This window comes from Schistocerca americana, chromosome 2 (assembly GCF_021461395.2).
Source record: "Schistocerca americana isolate TAMUIC-IGC-003095 chromosome 2, iqSchAmer2.1, whole genome shotgun sequence".
Taxonomy (NCBI): Eukaryota; Metazoa; Arthropoda; class Insecta; order Orthoptera; family Acrididae; genus Schistocerca; species Schistocerca americana.
Genome location: NC_060120.1, coordinates 824,621,384 through 824,646,296, shown reverse-complemented (window position 1 = coordinate 824,646,296; position 24,913 = coordinate 824,621,384). Strand labels below are relative to the sequence as shown.

At 40.8% G+C, this 24,913-nt stretch overlaps 1 protein-coding gene across 3 annotated transcripts in view; it reads right to left on the bottom strand.

Moving 5' to 3' along the window:
- LOC124595441 (probable poly(ADP-ribose) glycohydrolase 2) overlaps positions 1 to 24,913 on the bottom strand; it is a 457,210-nt gene that overhangs the window by 40,808 nt on the left and 391,489 nt on the right. For all 3 annotated transcript variants that reach the window (XM_047134183.1, XM_047134185.1, XM_047134184.1), the window contains one exon: positions 12,338 to 12,514. In XM_047134183.1, the coding sequence (XP_046990139.1) occupies positions 12,338 to 12,514 (177 nt within the window). The remainder of the gene's footprint in view (positions 1 to 12,337; positions 12,515 to 24,913) is intronic.

Below are 24,913 nucleotides of genomic sequence, written 5' to 3'. Positions count from 1 at the left end.
AAATTTTAAGTAATTCATCACAATATGTAGTACTTACATGATACAGAACTGTAAATACCAAACTATTTGGAGTTATGCAGGGGCAGAATGAGAGGCTATTGCTTATCCTTAGGAGACAAAATTCTAAATACTGCTGATAAATATGTTAATTTATTAATAACATTCCATCTTTAGTCACAATTTTTTAATTTCTAATGATTTTCCACTATGTTTCAGAGCAGCAACTCCATTTTCAAAGACTGTATAGTCTTAATGGGCTTTACATTTGCTTCAGTTTCTCAGTAACAGGATGATACAGTTGATAGTTTTATGGGAAAACTATCTCAGATGGGGTTAATAAGAGAAGATACAGTATTATACCATACTTCCTGTGTTTGATGACACGATATTCATCTTCTATATTACTGAAAAACTTCCACATTTGCAATTAAATTTTTAAAAAACTGAGCATGTTTATGTCATTACTACATGACTCAAATGATTTTTACTTAACCTATGTTACAGTGGTGTGATGGAATATGCAATTGGGTTTTATGTTGTTTACAGTATATGAAGTAAAAGTCTGTGAATGTAATTCTCTGGTGTACATGTCAATTCATAGTGTAGAAGAGTTCCTCAAAAATCCTTAGAGCTTAAGTGAGGATCATGCGAATACTGTAATCGTTAATATTGGCTTATACATGTATTCAGTTGTAAACATTGTTTTGCCCAGTATATGAAATGCTGTAAAATTTTGTGAACATAATTTTCTAGTTTCTAAAGTGTTTTAATTGTAAGATATACTTTGACCTGTCCAATATCTGATGTGCTGTACTGTACATGTAAGATTTACTGGACTAATAAATACAATACAATACAATACACAGGCTGTTGAAATAAAGTAAAAAACTAGTTAGTGGACTGACAACTAACAATTTCTGTTTAACAATATTATGAAAGGGATAGGTGCTACTCACCATGTAGTGGAGATGCTGAGTCGCAGAAAGGCACAATAAAAAGACTGTTGGAAAGTTAGCTTTCAACCAATAAGGCCTTTGTCAAAAATAGACACACACACACACACACACACACACACACACACACACACACACACACACACACACGACCACCGTCCACCGTCTCTGCCAGCTGGATCCAGAATGCAAGAAGCAGTGCATTATGGGAGAGGCAACCGGGTGGGAGTAAGCAGGAGGCTGGGGCAGGAAGGGGGAAGGATTGCAGGGCATGGGTGGAGGACAGTAAAGTGGTGCTGGAAGTGTGCAGGGATGAGGTGGAGAACAGGCCAACTAGATACAGTCAGGTGTTTCAATGAGGGGGAGGGGAAGGGGGGAGAATAGGGGCATAGCAGGAAAGAAGTATAAGGACTGGGCGTGTTGGTGGAAAAGAGGGCTGTGTAGTGCTGGGATGGGATCAGGGAAGGGGCTAGATGAGTAAGGACTATGGCTAATCAAAGTTGAGGCCATTAGGGTTACCTCCTTCCCACCAACACCAGCTTTTCTGAATTCCACAGGTGGAAGCTCTTCCAGCTTCCTGCAATACATCCTACTTTCCCATAACCCAGGGCTACCCAACCTTTTCAGCTGGCGGACCCCTTCTTCAGTCGAAAATCCATGGCGGACCCCTAGTCAGTCAAGAGCACAGTAACTTTAAATTTCAGAGCGAAACCCATGGGAACTGAAAGCTTCTTAATGCAAGTGCCATGTTCCCAATGACCCTCCCCCCCTCCCTTCCCCCGAAGTATCAATAGTCTTTGGTTTAGAGATACATGAAAACAACTTGAAATTAACAATCCAATTTGAATTCCCACTTTATCCAGACACTTACTAGTTGACATACTCCCTCTGTTCAACACACTCTAGCCTTATTAAAATTACTTGGTAATTGAAATTTCACACGATGGAGCTGTCTTCCTCCAAGAGCAATCAACGTCACGTCCAAACTGTTCGCTGCTGACAAGCTGCCGCTTATGGTCTGTTCACTTCCACTATTTGGCTACTGTTGTGTAACGAGCATGCATATTTCGTAACAGTCGTGTGTGTGTGTGTGTGTGTGTGTGTGTGTGTGTGTGTCGTTTTTCGTGAAATCCGAAGAAAAATGTTCAAATGTATGTAACTAAAGTCTTCCTTTGATCGTCCTCCCTCATCATTCATTTCAACTGGAAACTTCCCTTGTTGTGAAGGCGATGGAGAAACTGCACCCTTCTTCAATGATCCTGACTTCAGCCACGGATCCATGTTAGAAGTAATAAACTGGTCAAAAATCGACTTATGAAATAGATAGTGCACTGACAAAGCAAATTTAACGTTTAATGATGCCTGGGGCCGCATACGTGCCAGCAAGCGCTGTGATTGGTCGACAAAACTCGCTCCGCGCATACGTAAAAGGTTTCAGCGCACCTAGCGCCGTGAGCCGGGACACAAATGACCCCCGTATTGTTGCTAAACAGTCGATAAGAGAAGGCACACTCTCCGGCACTAACTGTGTATACATTCTCACTTAGGAACTGCAAAGGCTGTTTGGGGATACGACCTGAAGTAAAAGTACACGTTTTTCACACGAAAAAAAAATTGTGATGAATTTGATTTTCACATTTTTATTCAATAATTTTACTCATTATTTTACACGATTTGGTGAAAGGTGGCCGCAGACCCCCTAGAAAGAGCCGGCGGACCCCTAAGGGATCTGCGGACCACAGGTTGGGAAGCCCTGCTGTAACTCTTCTGGCTAACTTTCTGACAGTCTTTTTGTTGTGCTTTTCCGTGACTCAGCATCTCTGCTACATGGTGAGTAGCAACTATCCTTTTCATGATGTTACATTCCACCCTGGATTTTCCAGTGTTCAATTTTTGTTTAACATCATTCTATATTCAAAATGAGATTTTACAAGCATATTAACATACTCAATATACCCATTACACTTTACTGCTTCTTTTCCCAAGTGGGTAATTTATACTGCTGGGAATGTAACCTAGTAATAATGTGATAATGTGATGTTATTTATGTTTATGCATACAAATGAAATGAAACAACCTACTGCAAAGCGACAGTGAGTCCAATATGGTGGTTGGTTCATGGGGGGGGGGGGGGGGGGGCAAAAGGCAAGGCAAAGAGTGAGAGAGAGAGAGAGAGAGACTTGGGTAAATGGAATGAGTTGATATATTTATACCTGATACAGGGATAAGGGAATTGTGTTCATTACTTCTGAGGCCATTGTATGAAGAGACAGTCATTACTGAGTATAGAAAGTAATCACTTGTATTTACCACAGACAACTATCAAGCACAAAACTCATCAAACTAGAGGGTCTAGAATTACACAGGCAACATATTTTCCGACCCACTTACATGGTGAATGAACAGGCAGACAGCAAATACAACAGCTTACTTTCTGTGTTCAGTAATGACTGTCTCTTATTAAAACAGCCTCAGAAGCAGTAATTAACACAAGGCCCTTACCCTTGTCTCAAATACAAATACATCAACTTATTCCCCTTACCCAGGTCTGTCTCTCTTCCTCCCTCCCTCCCTCCCTCTCTCTCTCTCTCTCTCTCTCTCTCTCTCTCTCTCTCTCTCTCTCTCTCTCTCTCTCTCTCTCTCTCTCTCTCGCCTTTCCCTGAACCCCCCCCCCCTCCCTAGCCAACTCTCATATTGTACTCACACAGGGGGTAAATTCTGGAAAACCTGGAATTCTCAGGGAATTTTGTATTTTTTGCCTAGGACTGAAATTGAATTTTACTGAGTTTTATAAATCACAAATTTTAAAATATTTAATATTTCAAAGTGTGTTAATTATATGAATATTATTCCACATAAATTACTGATGTTTAAAAACTATGGTGAAAGTACTGCTTATGGCTGGTATATAGCTCAGCTGAGAGCCAACTCCCTCCCCTGCTCACCATTAATATTTATCAGAAGCTTCTTGACACTATCTTCCTCCTCACATCTGCACTTCTCAGGGAACATTTTTTTTAAAGTTTGGATAGCCATCCTGTCACTGTCACTTTGCAGTAGGTTGTATCATTTCGTTTGGATGCATAAATTTAAATAACATGGTGTTATTACAACGTTACAGTCTCAACAGTATAAAATACATACTTAGCAATAGAATCAGTAAATTGTAACAAGTGTTTTGAGTCGTTCTGTATGTTAATAAACATGTCAAATCCTTTGTTTAATATGCAAGAAAGTAAAACAAAAATTCTTAGCTCCCACACCACTAAGTAATTTCTTATTTTATTACAGCAATCTTTGTAAATGGAAATGATGTGAAAGTCAATACTCTTTCACTTCACTGAAATATAGGTTAAAAATATGTCATTTGATTCATACAACACTGTCATAAACATGCTACATTGTTAAAAATGTAAGTACAAATGTGAAAGTTTTTTATCAACACAGAAGATGAAAATTATGTAGTCTAACACAGGTAATACGATAAGATATTTTTGAGCATCCATCCAGGCAGCTGTTTTGAAATTCTACAACATTTTGATGAGTGTCACTCATCATCTTCTGGCTAAGTGTTGACATTATGTTGGCATCCCATAATATACCTGAGTGGTGTTCAACTCTCTCAACCCCTTCCCCATGATGTGGGGTTTGGCAACTCACAGTAAAGGGAAGACAGCTGCTCAACTCTTGGTGCATTCAGTCTTGCCCAGACTTGTGAAGTGTTGACTGCAAGTATAGGATTCCATATCAAACTTAACCAGTAGCCTTGATTCCTGTTGATGAGACTGTGATGGAGCCTTTCTCAATTGAGTCTTGAATAATGCTCCCCATAAGCCACTAGTCCAGGACTCATTTTTCTCAAATTAAAACGTGTCCTTCACTGAGGTTGTGTTTTGCACTGCTCCAGACACACACATCTAATGTGTTCCATGCAGAATTGGAAGCAGCAGCACTATGTTTGGCCAATGTACTGGAGGCCACAATCACAAGCGATGCTGTATGTACCAGGTATTTGAAGTTTTAATTTGTCCTTTGCCAAGCCCGGCATATCTTTTGTTTTTTTAGAGGTTGAAAGACAGCTCTGATCCTCCCCCCCCCCCCTCCTACTCCCCTCCCCCCAATGATTCTTGCAATTTTTGGCTGAGGAGACCCAAAATTGGGGGATAAAGGCTAATTTCTCTTTCTATTTCTTTACCTCTTCTTTTTCCAATGCTGTATGACTCATTTCCTCACCCTACGATGCTTCTCTGTCCCTATTTTGGCAAAACAAACCTTTAGGTGTTGCATCTCAACTGGGAGGCTGCCTCTGTTACAAACAGCATGTGCCTTGTGAACGAGAGTTGTCAGAACAGCGTATCATTGTGCCGGCTGATGATACACATTTGTGTGTATATGCTTTCTGCAGATGGTGTGTTCTAGGGTACAATTTGCATTTCTTTTTATTAAAATGTCTAAAAATGGAAGACATCCATCCTGTTCTAGCTCCACTGTGAACTGTATTTTGCGATGGCAGCTGGTCCAGGGGTCCAGAAACTAATTCAGTGTCTCTCCCCATGTTGCTGCACAACGAAGGTGTCATCCACATAACAGAAGAAGTTTTAGGTTCATGCCATGCAGTTTTTCATGCCTTCTCCTGGAAGGGCTGCGTATAGAGATTGGCAATCCAAGGGGCAAGTTGAAAGCCCATGTCTAACCTATCAGCTTCTTCACAAAAGTCCCCACCACATCTGAAGTAGGTTGCAATGACATGTTCAAATACCTTCAATGACTGGGACTCAAAATGATCTGCTAAGACTACCAAAGCATCTTGAAATGGTACTCATGAAAAAAGAGATTTTATGTCATGGCTCACATCAGGTCATTCATCTGCAGCCACATCCCTTTCTCAGCATTATCATGAATTTGGCCTACTTCTTCACATGGTGACTGAAGTGTTCCAGTATGGGTTTTATAAGTGAGGCTAGACACTTGAGCATTCCATAAGTGAATTTATTAATGGTGTTGTCTATAAGCCATAGTGGTACAGCTTATTTGTGAATTTTAGATGGTCCATATAGGCATGGTGGTGCTGATGCCTTTTGATAGATCACTGTATCTTCTTTCATTAAGAGCTGACTCATGAAGCAGAGCTATTGTTTTTCTTGCCATCTCTACTGTTGGATCTTTCTTTAGCTTTATGTTGGCTGTATCCTGTCGTAAGGTGGTAGTTGTCAATGCACAGCAGAACTTTCACATTTCATTTGTCAGCACATAGTGCTTTCCATTCTGCTGTTTTCATATTTGGTTCTGGAAGTTGGAGTTGGGACGATCCTGCATGTTTCACACATGATTTCCTCTGCCTTTTCCACTGGTTGGCCATGGACTGCTTCTTCAACAGTGATGATAATGTTATGTTTTGGTAACGCATTTGGAACAGGAGTGAAGTTCAGGTCTTTGGAGAGGGGCGAGGTTGTAGCAGCATCTAGTTAACTGTACACCATGTTGACAACTGTTCTTGTTATCATTGACATCCTGGGGCTTCATCTGAGTTTCTGCCAGCCCACATGGGTTGTGATTCTCATGTCAGGGTGAAGGTGTTGGCAGTGGTAGCCACCACTCAATATATACTGAGATCTACACAAACTTGCACTATGAAAGAAAATGATGAGAGTGACATTCACCAAAATGTAACGGAATTTCAATGCAGCCACCTGGAAGCAAGCCTGAGAAGCTTTTACCAGCAGCATATGACAGAAAAGTCTACACTTGATGTATGAATAAGTATGATGGATGTTTTAATGACAGAATATTCACTAATATATGTCATTGTGATATTACCAGCATCATGACACAAGAAATGTAGTTCTGTAGTACATATAAAACTGAAGGTACAATTCAAATTCATGTGAACTGTACATAATGTCTGATCTCACTTTATTTTATGAATGAATACTTGAATATTTATTAACTATCTGAGCTTGTAAAGATGTCATGGTCATCAGTTTTGCCAACTCACACTCAAGTTCTCACCTGTGGTGACATTGCCCATCGAAGTTGATATGAACAAATTAAACTGAATACTAAGAATACTATACAGGTGTAATGTCTTTGTCTTCTATCTTGTCTTCATCTAGTGCACTGTGTACTCACTGTGATCATGAAGGTACACTACTGGCCATTAAAACTGCTACACCAAGAAGAAATAAAGATGATAAACGGGTATTCATTATACTAGAATTGACATGTGATTACATTTTCACTCAATTTGGGTGCATAGATCCTGAGAAATCAGTACCCAGAACAACCATCTCTGGCCATAATAATGGCCATGATATGCCTGGGCATTGAGTCAAACAGAGCTCGGATGGCGTGTACAGGTACAGGTGCCCATGCAGCTTCAACATGATACCACAGTTCATCAAGAGTAGTGACTGGCGTATTGTGACGAGTCAGTTGCTCGGCCACCATTGACCAGACATTTTCAATTGGTGAGAGATCTGGAGAATGTGCTGACCAGGGCAGCAGTCAAACATTTTCTGTATCCAGAAAGGCCCGTACAGAACCTGCAACATGCGGTTGTGCATTATTCTGCTGAAATTTAGGGTTTTGCAGGGATCAAATGAAGGGTAGAGCCATGGGTCGTAACACATCTGAAATGTAGCATCCACTGTTCAAAGTGCCGTCAACGCAAACAAGAGGTGACCAAGACGTGTAACCAATGGCACCCCATACCATCATGCCGGGTGATACGGCAGTATGGCGATGACGAATACACGCTTCCAATGTGCGTTCATCGTGATGTCACCACACGGATGCAACCATCATGATGCTGTAAACAGAACCTGGATTCATCTGAAAAAATGACGTTTTGCCATTCGTGCACCCTGGTTCATCGTTGAGTACACCATCGCAGGCGCTCCTGTCTGTGATGCAGTCTCAAGGGTAACCGCAGCTATGGTCTCCGAGCTGATAGACAATGCTGCTGCAAATGTCATCGAACTGTTCATGCAGATGGTTGTTGTCTTGCAAACGTCCCCATCTGTTGACTCAGGGATCGAGACAAAGCTGCATGATCCGTTACAGCCATGCATATAAGATGTATGTCATCTCGACTGCTAGTGATACGAGGCCGTTGGGATCCAGCACGGAATTCCGTATTACCTTCCTGAACCCACTGATTCCATATTCTGCTAACAGTCACTGGATCTCGACCAACGCGAGCAGCAGTGTCGCGATACGATAAACCACAACTGCGATAGGCTACAATCCGACCTTTATCAAAGTCGGAAATGTGATGGGACGCATTTCTCCTCCTTACACGAGGCATCACAACAACGTTTCACCAGGCAACACCGGTCAACTGCTGTTTGTGTATGAGAAATTGGTTGGAAACTTTCCTCATGTCAGCATGTTGTAGGTGTTGCCATCAGCGCCAACCTTGTGTGAATGCTCTGAAAAGCTAATCATTTGCATATCACAGCATCTTCTTCCTGTCGATTAAATTTCGTGTCTATAGCACGTCATCTTTGTGGTGAGCACTTTATTATGCCTCCACACAATCACAGATAAAACCAATTTGGTGGTTGTGATAACCATATAATTTCTACAGATTTAGTAAATACACAATGCTACCATCCTGTTGAACAGTGAACATTGTGGACCAACAAAGGGCACTGGGACCTTTTGCCTATCTTGACAGTGCTTTTGTTGGATTATGTGGTGCAATGGAATAATATGGAAAAATACTAGAATGACAAAACAAGTGAAACTGATTCCAACCCTCCTCCATTTGTGTACAAGAATGTTTGGGTCCCACACATCACCGTTCTGTGTTACCTTCCATGGATCTTATATAAGTATTTCTAACATACAAGCAAAAGTAACTGATACCCAAGGTGTTACTGGACATACAACTGATTTTTATGCTTGAGAGTCCATCATTGTGTTCATACAGCTCTCAATTCGAGTGTGCTACTACACCACTTATCGAGGTGACAAATCCATTTCTGCTCCCTTGCGGAACCCAGCTGATTGGGTCACACAAAAATGATATCTGGGTTATCTACCACATTACAACTGATCAATGTGGTTGCATCTGATGATACTCCTAGATCAATTCATATACTACCACACACATACACACACACACACACACACACACACACACACACACACATTTCCAGAAATGTCCATACCATGCAGTATGTGTTACCAAACTGCCACAGTCTCTTTCAGAAAGACCACAATCTTGGTTTATCATTGTTGAATCTGTGTTTTCAGCTCACAACATCAGCAAAATATTTCACATGACTGTGTAACATCAGATAGCCATGCTTCTATCATCAGTGACACTATCCTGTCACCACCTGTCTTTTGCAAGTTTGAGGTGGCCAAGGCAGCGTTATAGCGATGGTTATGCTAAACACCTGAACAACAAATCCAACAGAAAATTTCGTGAGAGCAGATGAGTGAATGGACTCCTTCACAGTTTTGGCACTTATTTGATCCTAAGTTAATACCAAACAATACATTGTGGGCCATGGGTGAATCAATTGCCTCATTTTTTTTTTTTCAACTGCCATTTGTATTGCATGAAGGACTCACTCGAGAAGTCAAACTACAAATTTCTGACTGTGTTCTTGCCTTACAAGATGGGCATCCTTGCTAACCACCAGCCATCAGCGAACAATACCGACAGTAGCCACATTGTGCAATGATGTGCCATTTGGTAACCAAGCAGGGCCAAATACATATGATGAATCACAATGAACCCTCTGTAGGTCAATGGCTCCCAGCTCCTGAGACTCAACACAATCATCTGGCAATAATGGACTGGTCAACACTTCATGCTAACTCAAAGTCCCAACAGAAACTGACAAGAGTGTGCATAGGTGCTGGATCCATGTGTGTTTCAGCACCACTGCACCCAAGTGCACCTTCCCATGTGAGCATCCAAACACAACATATGATCTTCAGTAGGTATCAGAGGTTGCAGCATTAAGAATGCTTGTCAAGTCACTATACATGTTAATCAACCTAGCTTGCTTCTTGCATCCAATCACAATAGCCTTCTCTACATTCTCAACTGGAGTCTTCTAGTTGACTCAGATTCCAAGATAAGTGTCAGTTTCAGACAGTTTGACTACAGTGCATAATTTACTACCAACATTCATCGCATAAACGGAGTGGAAAATGTGGTCACAGTTTACCTGTCATGCATTCAAGTACTTAGTGCACTGACTGATTTCAGGGAATTTGCTAAAGAGCAGAAAGAAGACCAACAGTCAATGGGATTCCTGGATGGCACCAGCACCAGATTAAAGTTAGAATGCATTTAGATTCCCAACACTAACTTTCGCCTGTAGTCTGATACCCTGTAGGGCAGGCCAGACTTTTTTTTTTTTTTTGTTCTGGTCAAATTCTGCAGGTCCACCTCCAATAGTCTGCGTAACCTATTACCTACAGCTTTTCACCTCACCACGAAGTTAGTAACTGAGCACTTTGTTTGGTCAAGGGTAAAGTTTGATTGCAGACACTGGACACACACCAGTCTTGCCTGCCAAAGCAGCACAACAGAGCATCAAACATTTCTGTCACAGGGTAAATTTGACGTGCTTATATGCTGTTTACGATATGTTCACTTTGACCTGGCTGAGCTGTTACCTGAGTCAAATGAGTTCTGATATATTTTGTCTGCAATTGACAGGATGATGTGGTGAGTGGAAACCGTACCTTTATAGGGCATGACAACCAAGTCTAATGCTTTGGCTTTCATTAATACATAACTGCTTGTTTCAGGGGCCTGTCACCATTCACTATTGACAACTGGTATAAGTTTGAATCGAATCTCTTCACAGAATTGTGTACATTTTGTGATGTGTATTGTTTTCACACTACATCCTATCACCCAGAAAGCAATGGGTTGGCTGCATGGTGACATTGTATGCTTAAGGTAGCCCTGAAGTGTCATGACTCATTGTGGACTGAAGCATTCCATGGGTTCTGTTGGGAATTTGCATGGCATACAAGGAGGATATGAAATCATCCCTAGTTGAAATATTGTGTGGTGAATGCTTGAGCTCCCTGCTGGTTTCCTCTTGCCACATCACCATTGGTGACATTGGAGTTACTGTCACTAGCAGTTGACATTAGACAACATACATCTCATGTCTGGATGCTGCCTCCCAAAGTTCATAGCGTATGGCTGGTTTTCGCGCAGGAGACCTTATAAAGAACTGTACCCACATGCGACATTCCGTGAAGGTACCATATGAGCAGCCCTTTAACAACTTTATTCAGACCATCACAAGGTGCTCTGGCATGGGGACCAAATGTTCTCTCCCTTGCTTAATGGCAAAGCAGTAATGGTCTCCATTCAGCTCCTCAAGCCAGCTTGGACACTGTGGGAACAGGAAGAGGAAGACGAGCTACCACCACAACTGGAAAAATCCACTTCTACATATGCTTCAACCAATGTGCCTTCATTCCAGCTGGTTTTACTTCTCTGAGGTAGCTGATGTCCTGCCACCATTGCCACATAACAACAAGAGTGAATCTTCCCATACTGAATATGGCTGACCACTCTGCCCGCTTTCCTGCAAGAATATGTTCAGGATTAGCGACAACTCCATCTAACCTATCTATGTCCTGTGTTTTGTACTAGAGGAAGGGAAGAGAAGGGGGTGGGGGGTGAGGGAGGCTCTATGGCAACACTGATCACAAAGGTCAATATGAATGAGTTAAACTGAATACTAAGAAAACTATACTTGTGTTATGTCTTTGTCTTCTGTTTTGTCTTTGTGCACTATGTACATCCTATGTTAACACATGTGTTTTGAGTTGTGTAATTATTTATGTTAGTAAAGTGGTTACATATCTCAGCATCAGTATTCTCCCTCTTTTCATACATAAATAACCACTTGTAATGAGACATAAGTGTATCACAAGCTTGTATTTGTACTGTTTCATATCATTTCTGTAAGAGGTCTGCCGCTACACCTAGTTAAGAGTCAAGAATCTTCCTCCTGCTTAGACTAATACTTAAGTTTAGCCAGCAATGGCCTTTTTTGGGTAGGTGTAATTAGAGAGAATTATTTGATGAAAAACCATTATATTTGCCTATCATGTTGCTAAATTGCAGCGAACCACAGAACAAATGCTATGTACCCTCATATTGGCTATTTAATACAGCATGTATCAAATAATACAGGCAGTATATGTTTCACAAGTGAGACAGAATGATTGTCATAATCCTTACAAGTAAATTAGACAAAGAGATTATCTTTACGAATCACTTGCAAACATTTAATTTTTCTCATTACTACGTACAGCAGTGCATAAATTCTACCTATAAGGATATCAAAACCAAATTTTGTGTAGGTGAAATTAATCATGATGAGAGACACCTGTGAAGAGCCTGCATGTAGAACATCACCTCCTAAATGACTGCTTGAGAAGCACACTTGTAGTGTCTCAGGCTCCGACCTTTCCAATCTTCCTTCATGTTTTGTTACCACAGGAATAAGTGGAACTCCACATTCCAGCCAGTCCTCTATTGTTAGCCACTCTTTGCTTGTCATAACCTAAATGACACACACAGTAATCAAGTTATCATAACTGAATAATAAAATAAAAACATAAATTCCGAATACCTTTTTACAATGATTTTCTTCATTATGAAAAGTTACTGATGTCAATGAATAACGAAACATATCAGTAGTAAAACATTACAGTGTTATAAGGATAATGAAGAAACAGAAAAATGATGGAATATATATCAGTCAGGATGACAGTGTCTTACACTGTTTATCAAACCTAATCAGATTAGGGTCTTCAGACCTTTTCTTACACAAGATCAGTTAATTTTTTTGTCCACATTTTCTTCCATTTCAACTTCATACTTTTAAATTCAAACAAACCTCAGTCACATATTAACACAAAAATGATATTAAGAAAATGGTGCCTTAATTCAAATTTATTACAAAATTGTGTTATATCAGAATGAAACAATTATTTTCAGTAATTGTCTTCTATTATGCAGTAAGTATATTATATTATAGGTTGGGGCCACCTATCTATATGTTTCTTAGACATTTTGAGTTAATTAATTAATTCTTCATATTCCATAGAATTATGGCATTTACATTAACCAGAAATAACTACTTTTAAACAAACTAAAAGTAAGCAAAAAATTTTAACAGAGATCTGAAAATGTATATTGCTTCTACAAACATTTAAAATACACTGAGGTGACAAATGTCATGGGATACCTCCCAGCATCACATTGAACCTCCTTTTGCCCAGCTTAGTGCAGCAACTCAACACAGCATGGACTCAACAAGTCACTGGAATTCCCCTGCAGAAATACTGAACCCTGCTGCCTCTAGAGCCATCCATAACTGTGGGTGCAGCCAGTGCAGGATTTTTTTGCAGGAAGTGACGTCCCAAAAGTGATCGATGGGATTCATCTCGGGCAATCCAGGTGCCCAGATAATTCACACAAATTGCCTAGAATGTTCATCAAACCAATTGCAAAGAAGTGTGGCCCAATGACATGGCGCAATGTCATCCATGAAAATGCCACTATTATTTGGGAATATGACGTCCATGAATGGCTGAATCTGTCTCTAAGTAGATGAACATAACAATTTCCAGTGGTCAGTTGGACCAGAGGACCCAGGACATTCCATGTAAACACAGCCCAAACCATTATGGAGCCACCAACAGCTTGCACAGTGCCTTGTTGACAGCTTGTGTTCATGGCTTCATGGAGTCTGTGCCACATTCGAACCCTACCGTTAGCACTTTCCAACTGAAATTGGGACACTATGGCCAGGCCATTGTTATCCAGTTATCTAGGGTTTAATCAATATGGTCACGAACACAGGAGAGGTGTTGCAGGTGATGTCATGCTGTTAGTAAAGGGACTCTTATCTGAAAATATCTACCGCTTCTACAAATGTTTAAAATACACTGGGATGGCAGAAGTCATGGGATACCTTCTAATATCATGATAGACCTCCTTTTCCCCAACTTAGTGCAGCAACTTGACACAGCATGGAGTCAAAAAGTCATCGGAAGTCCCCTGCCAAAGGCCATTAATGTCATACTTTGCTATACTGTCCTGACAGATACATTTGTCACATATCCCACATTGATTTCTGTAGTTATTTCATGCAATGTTTCTTGTCTGTCAGCACTGACAACTCTAAGCAAATGCTGCTTTAAGTGAAGGCCATCAACCACTGTGTTGTCCATGGTGAGAGGTAATGCCAGAAATTTGACATTTTGACACTGCAGAACCCAGGTTGTAGAATTACCTAACGATTTCTGAAATGGAATGTCCCATGCTCTAGCTCCAACTACCATTCCCCATTCAAAATCTGTTAATTCCCAGTGTGCATCCATAACCACATCAGAAACTTTTAAACATGAATCATCTGAGTACAAATGACAGCTCCACCAATACACTGCCCTTTTAGACCTCGTGTACACAATACTGCCACCATCTGTAAATGTGCACATTGCTGTCTCATGACCATTGTCCATCTCAATGTACATTCCTCTTCATGTAAACTGAAGTATCACAAGCCAACATATTAGTTCTTCCAGTAATTCAATTATGAAATATAGCTTACAGGACTGTGAAATGAGCTGAACTGCAGTTTAGCAAAGAAGAGTAGTTATCAGGAAATCCACAGACTGCATTAACAATTAAATACCACTAATCTTGAATAATTTGCATTTACAAGGCAATGAATGAGTACTGGTAGATGATGCAGATAATAGAATTACTACTATTTTTTTTTTAATAAATCTGAAATTTTCCACTCTGTAGTAACATGTATCTGTTGTTGATCTAATGATTCTTGTTTCATATTTGTATGAGTTGTTCAATCATTCATTCATTTGTTCATTCATGCATCCATTCATTCACACATCATATTCTATAAGTTCCATCATGAAAATAGCTTTGATGGATGCGGAACCAAGTCAAAGAAAGATGAAAAAGGAAACATTGTTCCTTTACTTATCAATCTCTGCTTTTATCTACTAGTTCATACTAACCATTTATATAACTTTGCTGATTTAGAAAACACTAGCATCTGTAGATATACTAAAAAAGTTAGGAACGCGTATAATATGAATATTAGTGGGAGCCATAATTTACATCCTAGAATCGAAATATTCTGATAAATTATAGGAGAATTGGCTAATAAGACTTTCTTTTACTTTGTTCTTGAATATCTGGAAACTGAATTACTGTCAAAGAACAACATTCATTTTCAAAAATTAGCAGCCATTTTTCAAAGAGCATTCTTTCTTGACAAGTGGTTAAAATGGGTTATCAGTTGCTCAAACTAACCTCTAAAGCTACATTAACCCAGAATATACCATATGACTACAGGAAATGAAAGCATGCAAAAAGAGCAAGTGCATACAATGAGAGATACTTCTGATGTGTAAAACATATAAAACTAAGCTTCTGGGTTATATAATCTTTACAGTGACACTATTTTAGATTATTACCCATAACCAGATGGCAGTTATAAGAGTCGAGGGGCACGAAAGGAAAGCAGTGGTTGGGAAGGGAGTGATACAGGGTTATAGCCTCTCCCCGATGTTATTCAATCTGTATATTGAGCAAGCAGTAAAGGAAACAAAAGAAAAATTCGGAGTAGGTATTAAAATCCAGGGAGAAGAAATAAAAACTTTGAGGTTCACCGATGACATTGTAATTCTGTCAGACAGCAAAGGACTTGGAAGAGCAGTTGAATGGAATGGATAGTGTCTTGAAAGGAGAATATAAGATGAACATCAACAAAAGCAAAATGAGGATAATGGAATGTAGTCGAATTAAGTCGGGTGATGCTGAGGGAATTAGATTAGGAAATGAGACACTTAAAGTAATAAAGGAGTTTTGCTATTTGGGGAGCAAAATAACTGATGATGGTCAAAGTAGAGAGGATATAAAATGTAGACTGGCAATGGCAAGGAAAGTGTTCCTGAAGAAGAGAAATTTGTTAATATCGAGTATAGATTTAAGTGTCAGGAAGTCGTTTCTGAAAGTATTTGTATGGAGTGTAGCCATGTATGGAAGTGAAACATGGACGATAAATAGTTTGGACAAGAAGAGAATAGAAGCTTTCGAAATGTGGTGCTACAGAAGAATGTTGAAGATTAGGTGGGTAGATCACGTAACTAATGAGGAGGTATTGAATAGGATTGAGGAGAAGAGAAGTTTGTGGCACAACTTGACTAGAAGAAGGGATCAGTTGGTAGGACATGTTCTGAGGCATTAAGGGATCACAAATTTAGCATTGGAGGGCAGTGTGGAGGGTAAAAATCGTAGAGGGAGACCAAGAGATGAATATACTAAGCAGATTCAGAAGGATGTAGGTTGCAGTAGGTACTGGGAGATGAAGGAGCTTGCACAGGATAGAGCAGCATGGAGAGCTGCATCAAACCAGTCTTAGGACTGAAGACCACAACAACAACAACCCATAACCACAATGTTTCATTTAGTGTGTGTCTGAAATGTCTATGTACAGAATGTGGCACCTAAAATTGGCCCAACCTCTGAAATGATGATGTTCCAGTGCGTGCACACAAATCAATATTAATGGAAAATGAGAAACACTATCCAAACAGTTGCACATGAATTAACCATTTCCCCTGATGTACTGACACTGTGTGGAACTTTGTTGTCATGTAAAGCAGCTGCAGCCACAGCCAGTGAAACTTGTCGAAACCAGCTGAGGAAAAGGCCTCGTTGTGTGAAGCCAGGTTAGTGTGAGTGTGTGATAATGCTGTATTCACTACCAGAGCATGTTGCCATGGTTGAATCATTCATTCAAACTGGATCTTTTGTGAAAACAAAGTGTTTCAAGAGAAATTTCCAGTACTTCTGTGCCAGCAAAAGCACCATACAGGAATTGATTGAAAAATGGTGGCGTGCATGATCAGTGCAAAAGGCTCCCCGGAAGGGACCACCACCTTTCTGCACACCTGAATTAAAGAGGCAAGTGCAGGAGATAATGACAAGAAGTCCCCATAAGTCAACCAGAAGACTGAGCCAACAGGTTTATGTGAGTAAGAGAAGCTGCAGATGTGTTTTAAGTTGACTGACATTAAAACTGCACCAGGTAAGTGTTGTGCAAGAACTGAAGGAGCCTGACCTGCAGAAGAGAGTGTATTTTTTTTTATGGCTGTTGAGAAATGTTGCCAGTGGTGTCTGGGACCCACTAAGGTTTATCATGAATGATGAGGGATGGTTCCACCTGTCTGGATACTTAAATTCCTAAAACAACTGGTATTGGTGGACAGAAAATCCACACAAGATCCACCAGGTGCCCTTGTATGATAAGAAGATTTGTATTTGGTGTACCATTTCCACCACACAAGTTATAGAGCCCATATTCTTTGAGACAACAGTGAACAGTGACATATTTGCCAGTTCTGGAAGAGCTTTATTCAAACTTGGTAGAAAAGAAGAGTCAGTTGCATTATGTTCATGAGTTGACTTTACAGGCTGGTTTTATGTGCCACACCCTGTATTTGGTCAGATTAAAACAAACTTGCTACATAAGGTGACAGCAGCAATAGATCCATAGTCTTAGATAACACTTGCTATAGGCACCAGCAAAATACTGAGCAATTACAGGTGCATTTAGTAGCGTACCCTAAAATCCTGAAAAATTCTGTTCAGTTCTTGAATTGTCCATCAGGCTTTTGTTGTAAATAAACATTGGTGAAATGCTTTCTTGAATGCCAGATATTCAAGGCAGCTGTTCATTTCCTTACACACTCATACTTTTAGTCTTAATACAAACCTCAAATGCAAGGCTGTAAAACATGCATGGTGAGGTGAAGATATATGCCACCTACAGGAAAATTAAAGGGATTTTTGAAGGAAAATATAAATTGTCACTATAAGGCAACACACTTGAGGACAGAATTATGCAAGGGGAGAGGAAGGAGGTGAAGATGAGATGGGAGGTATTGCACAGTGCAAAGAACTGGACACAGCACTGAAATACCTAAGCTGAAACAAGACCCCTGGAGCAGATGAAATTCCCTCAGAATTATTTAGACCCTTAAGAGGGCCAGCCACAACAAAAATATTCCATCTTGTGTGCAACATAACCTCAGAGTTCAAGAAAAATGTTAGAATTCCAACTCCAAAGATGACAAGTGCAGATAGGCATGAACAGTACCAGGCAATTAGTTTAATAAGTCATGGTTGCAAAATATTGGCACAACTTATTTACAGATGAGAGGAAGAACTTGTAGAAGCCAACTGCAGGAAGGATCAGTTCAGGTTCCAGAGAAATGCAGGAACATGTCAGACAATACTGACCCTATGGCTCATCTTACAAGATAGGATGAAGAAAGATAAACATACATTTGTACATTTAGAGAAAACTTTTGAAAGTGTAGAATGGACTACAATTTTGAAAGTAACAGGTATAAAATACAGGGAGTAAAAGTTTAATTAGAACATGTACAGAAACCAGACTGCAATTATAAAAGTAAAAGGGTAGGAAAGGAAAGTTGTAGTTGAGCAGGGAATGAAACTTACACAGGACAGATTAATGTGAAGAGCTGCAAGAAACCAGTCATCAGATCGAAGATCACAATGGATTGACGATCACAAAAACACCAAAAGCCTCAATAACTTCAATAACAAATTTCTGTCACATTGCACATTCACCCTGATTTTTTAAAAATTTGTAGTTGTTATCTTAAACTTTTTTGTTTGTGATTGTCTTCTATTACATATTTAATGGACTGTAATATAGCTTTCAGCAATCAAATCAGCATTAATTCTATTTAATTTTAAGTTAATTAGTTAATAATACATAAAATGGCTGAATAAGTAAATAAAATTAATTAATTCTTCATATTCCATATATCCCATCAGTGACAAGAACCATTAGGAATGAGGAATGAGTCTATGTATGCATAAACCAAAGATAAGTAACTCATAAGAAATTAAATACTGCACTGTATTAACAGTAAAATATCACTATATAGCTTAATACTATTTGTGCCTGTATCAGTTAATAGAAGGAGAATTGCTAACTTATATGAAAAAATGCTACTTCCACAACAATATTATGAAAATTATAGATTGCTACTCGCCTTATAGAGGATATGAGTTGCAGTTGCAGACAGGCACAACAAGAAAACTGCTATACACTTACGTTTTTGGTCAAAATGCCTTCTTCTGTGGTAGAAAGCACATAGAAAGTGCATGCACACATGCATATATTTTTATACACACAAAAACACACACACACACACACACACACACACACACACACACACACACAGACACACACACATGACCACTGTCTTTGGCTACTGTGGCCAGACTGAGTTGTAGCTGCACATAGTGGGAGCAGCAGTCGGGTGGTGGGGGTAAGGAGGAGCCATAGGTTGGATGGGAGGGGTGGGGGGGGGGGTGGGGGAAGAGGACTAGAGGACTAGTGGGTACGTTAGTGGAATGGAAGGCTGTGTTGCACTGGAGTGGGAGCAGGAAGGGTTAGGAAATTGGAGGACAGGGACTAGTGAAGGTTGAGGTCAGGGGGGTTATGGGAACAAAGGATGCATTGCAGAGAGAGCTCCCACCTGCACTGTTCAGAAAAGCTTTTGGCAGTAGGAAGGATCCAGATGGTACAGGCTGTGAAGTAACTGTTGAAGGGCTGGACATTGTTTTGGGCAGCATGTTCATCAATTGGGTAGTCCATCTGTCTCTTGGCCACAGTTTGTTGGTGGCCACCCATGCAGAAAGACAGCTTGTTAGTCATCATAGCCACATAAAAAGCAGCACTGTGATTGCTGTTCTTTTTGTAGATCACATGACTGCCCTCACAGGCAGACCTGCCTTTGCTGGGATAATAGATGCCTGTGACTGGACTGGATTAGGTGATGGAGGATGGATGTATGGGACAAGTCTTACATCTTGATCTACTGCAGGGATATGAGCCGTAAGGCAAGTGGATGGTGACAAGGTTGGAGTAATGTTGGACAAGGGCATTGTGTAGGTTTGGTAGGTGATGAAATACCACAGTGGCAGGGATGAAGAATAGTTGGTACGATATTCCTTAATTCAGGACACAAGGAGAGGTAATTGAAACCCTAGTCGGAGTATGTGATTCAGTTGCTCCAGTCCTGTATGGTACTGAGTCACAAGTGGAGTGCTCCTTTGAGGCCAGACAGTGGATGTGTGGGAGGTAGTAAGAGGCTGGAGAAACAAAGCACAGGAGATATATTTCTGTACAAGGCTGGGCGGGTAGTTTTGGTCTGAAGGCCTCAGTGAGAGGGACCACTCATCACTGCAGCTGCGATGACCACAGGTGGCTAGGTAAGGAATGGATGGCAACGTCCAACCATGATTCCCCAACTGCCCCCAAAATCACTCCCTGTTAACATTCCAGAATTTCTTAACCTCAAATCTTGCCCCACCATCATTCCCCAATCTTACATACACAGACAGAACTGCAATCCACCTAAACTGATCCTAACTTTATAATCCTACCTGCTAACAAGGCCTCCACCTCTGTCATCCTGAACCACAGGGATTGCTTCATGGAGGGACTCCACCAGCTGTCAAATTCTTCTACCTACAAACCCTGCCATAGTGAACCCATTCCAGAAATCCAACAGAATCTCCAGTCACTCCTCAAATCCTTAGGCCCATCCCAGAACATTCTGTCTAAGTCAATCTCTCTCCTCAACCCTACCACTCCCACACTCCTACCTTTTATATGCTTTCTAAAATCCATAAACCCAACCACCAAGGACACCATGTTATAGTCAGTTACTGTGCCCCCACTCAGAGAATGTCTGTTCTTGTGGACCAACATCTTCAGCCTATTACCCATAACCTACATCCCTACATAAAAGACACCAATTACTGTCTTCATGAACTCTCCATACTTCCTGTTCCTTAATCACACAGCATTCTGCTTGTCAATGTTGATGCCCTCTACACTGACATCACTAATGCCCATGGCCTTGACACTACTGAACACTACCTTTGTCAATGCCTGACTGGCTCCATACCTACAACTTCTTGCTGCTCATCATGACCAATTTTATCCTCACCCACAGTTACTTCTCCTTTAAAGGCATCCCCTGCAAAAATTCCATGGCACAGCAATGGGCACCCACATGTTACCATCTGATGCTAAACTACTCATAGGCCATCTAGATGAATCCTTCCTAACAATGCAGAATCCCAAACCCCTCATTTGGTTCAGCTTCACTGCTGACATGAGGACACCCTGTCCACATTCTTCCAACCACCAACACTTTCTCCCCAATTTGCTTCACCTGGTCCTCTTCAACCCAACAATCCATCTTCCTCAATGAGGATTTTTGCCTTAAGGATGGCTACATCAGTATCTCCACCCATTTTAAACCTACTAACCACCAGCAATAACTCCAATTCAACAGCTGCCACCTGTTACACACCAAGAAATCTCTTCCACACAGCCTAGCCACCTGTCATTGTTGCAGCTGCAGTAACGAGCAGTCCCTCTCCACAAATACCAAGGGTCTCACTGAGGACTTCACTGACCATAAAGGAGCAGTTCCCTTGTAACTCAAAAGCACCTGTGGTTCGCCAATTGAATCACATTTCCTGATAGGGTTTTGGCTACCTTTTGCTGTACCCCTCCCAGAGTGATATACTGCCACCCATCAAACCAACACAATATCCTTATCCATACTTACTCCATCCCTGCCCCCTACCCCTTGCCTCACGACTCGTATCCCTGCAATAAACCACGATGCAAGACCTGTGCCATACATCCTCCCACCACCACCTGTTCTACCTACGTACACTGTGAGCCACCGTATGGTGCATGGTGGAGGGTATCCTGTACCATCACTAGTTATTTCCTTTCCTGTTACACTTGCAAACAGAGTGAGGAAAAAATAACTGTATATATGCCTCCATTTGAGCTAATTTATTGTATCTCATCTTTGTGGTCCTTATGCAGAATGTATGTTCATGGCAATAGAATCCTTCTGCAGTCAGCTTCAAATGCCAGTTCTCCAAATTTTCTCAACAGTATTCCTTGAAAAGAATGTTGCCTTTTCTCCAGGGATTCCAATTTGAGTTCCTGAAGCATCTCCATAATATTTGTGTGTTGTTCGAGCACACTGGTAACAAATCTAGCTGCCCAGCTCTGAATTGCTTTGATGCCTTCTTTTAATTTGACCTGATGCAGATCCCAAACACTCAAGCAGTACTCAAGAGTATGTCACACCAGAGCCCTATATGTGATCTCCTTTACAGATGAACCACATTGTCCTAACATTCTGCCAATAAACCCAAGTCAATCATTTACCTTCCCTTCCAAAATCCTCACATGCTTGATTCATTTCATATCACTTTGCAATGTCACATTCAGACATTTAAACAATGTGACTGCATCAAGCAGGACACTATTAATGCTGTATCTGAACATAATGGGTTTGTTTTTCCTACTCATCCACATTAACTCATGTACCTTTCTTTACATTTAGAGCTAGCTGCCATTCATCACTCCAAGTAGAAATTTTGTCTAAGTCATCTTATATCCTCCTAAAGTCACTGAGCACCATACAGATATATTTTCTAAATGATTTTGCAATTTCTTTTGATCTTCTGATGACTTTGCTAGATGATAAATGACAGCTTCATCTGCAAACATCCTAAGACGGCTGCTCAAATTGTCTCCTAAATCACTTATACAGATCAAACCAGCAGAGGGCTTATGACACTATCTTGGGGAATGCCAGAAATCACTTCTGTTTTATTTGATGACCTTCCATCAATTACTGTGAACCGTGACTTCTCTGACTGGAAGCCAGGAATCCAGTCACATAACTGAGACAATATTCCCTAAGCACGCTATTTCACTACAAGCGGCTTGCATGGTATAGTGTCAAAAGCCTTCTGGAAATCTGGAAATACAGAATCAATTTGAAATCCTTGTCACCAGCACTCAACACTTTGTGTGAGTAAAGAGCTAATTGCGTTTCACAAGAAACATGTTTTCTAAATCCGCGTTGGCTGTATGTCAATAGACTATTCTTTTTGAGGTAACTCATAATGTTTGTACACAATATATGTTCCAAAATCCTGTTGCATATCGACCTTAATGATATGGGCCTATAATTTAGTGAATTACTCCTACTTCCTTTCTCGAATATTGGTGTGACCTGTGCAGCTTTCCAGTCTTTGAGTACTGATCTTTCATCAAGTGAGCGGTTGTATAAGATTGTTAAGTATGGAGCTATTGTATCAGCATACTCCAAAAGGAACCTAATGGTAGACATTTTCGACTAGATTTAAGTTGCTTCACTACTCCAAGGATATCTACTTCCAAGTTACTCATGTTGGCAGCTGTTCTTGATTTGAATTCTGGAATATTTACATCATCTTCTTTGTTGAAAGAATTTTGGAATCTCTCCAGTCTTTTCTCTCCACCCCTCTTCCTTTCCCTTCTAGACTTCTGCCTGAAGAAAGAGCCACTGTCTCCAAAAGCTTACCAATTACAACCATCTTTCATGCGCGTGTTCTACCACTGCTTGGCAAGTAGATTTTCTTATCTATCCAATTCAACATTTAACTTAGTTTCCCATAGACCTGTTACATGCAAACTTCACTGTCATATTCGATATTGACCTCAATAGAGACAATGCTTTTGTCAACTGCAATGAATCCTCCAGTCTTGTCACAGGTATCTCCTACACCGTCTCCTTCCCACCCCCTCTCCCCCCCCCCCCCCCCAACTACCTGTACACTCCAACAAGCTACACTACACAGCATCCTGCCCCCTTCCTCTCCCTGCCATATGCTTCCTTCTTACCCCCGCCCAATGGATTGTTGCTCCCATCAAGTACAGTTAGAACTCGTCAAAGTGGCCAGAGGCAGTGGTCATTTGTGTGTGAGTCGTGCCTGTGTAAATGTGTGTGTGTGTGTGTGTGTGTGTGTGTGTGTGTGTGTGTGTGTGTGTGTGCTTTCTACTTCAGAAGAGAGACTTTTGACAGAAAGTTAAAATGTACAGAAGTCGTTCTGTAATGCCTGTCTGCAACTGAACGTCTCCCATATATGGTGAGCGGCAATCTACCCTTTTCACAATACTGTTGTTATTCAATTCTGGACTTTCTATTGTTTGATATTGCCTCCACAGTTATATAAAATACACTATGTGATCAAAAGTATCCGGACACCTGGCTGAAAATGACTTAGAAGTTCGTGGTGTCCTCCATCTGTAATGCTCAAATTCAGTATGATGCTGGCCCACCCTTAGCCTCGGTGACAGATACCACTCTTGCTGGCATATGTCCAATCAGGTGCTGGAAGGTTTCTTGGGGAATGGCAGCACACTCTTCATGGAGTGCTGCACTGAGGAGAGGTATCGATGTCGGTCGGTGAGGCTTGGCATGAAGTCAGTGTTCCAAAACATGCCATAGGTGTTCCATAGGATCCAAGTCAGGACTCTGTGCAGGCCAGTCCATTACAGGGATGTTATTGTTGTGTAACCACACTGCCACAGGCCGTGCATTATGAGCAGGTGCTCTAACGTGTTGAAAGATGCAATCGCCATCCCCAAATTGCTCTTCAACAGTGGGAAGCAAGAAGGTGCTTAAAACATCAATGTAGGCCTGTGCTGTGATAGTGCCACACAAAAAAACAAGGGGTGCAAGCCCCCTCATGAAAAACACGACCACACCATAACACCAACACCTCCAAATTTTACTGTTGGCACTACGCAAGCTGCAGATGACGTTCGCTGAACATTCTCCATACCCACAGCCTGCCATCAGATCGCCACATTGTGTACCATGATTCATCAGTCCAAGCAATGTTTTTCCACTGTTCAATCGTCCAATGTTTATGGTCCATACACCAAGCGAGACAGTGTTTGGCATTTACTGGCATGATATGGTCTTATGAGCAGCCGCACTACCATGAAATC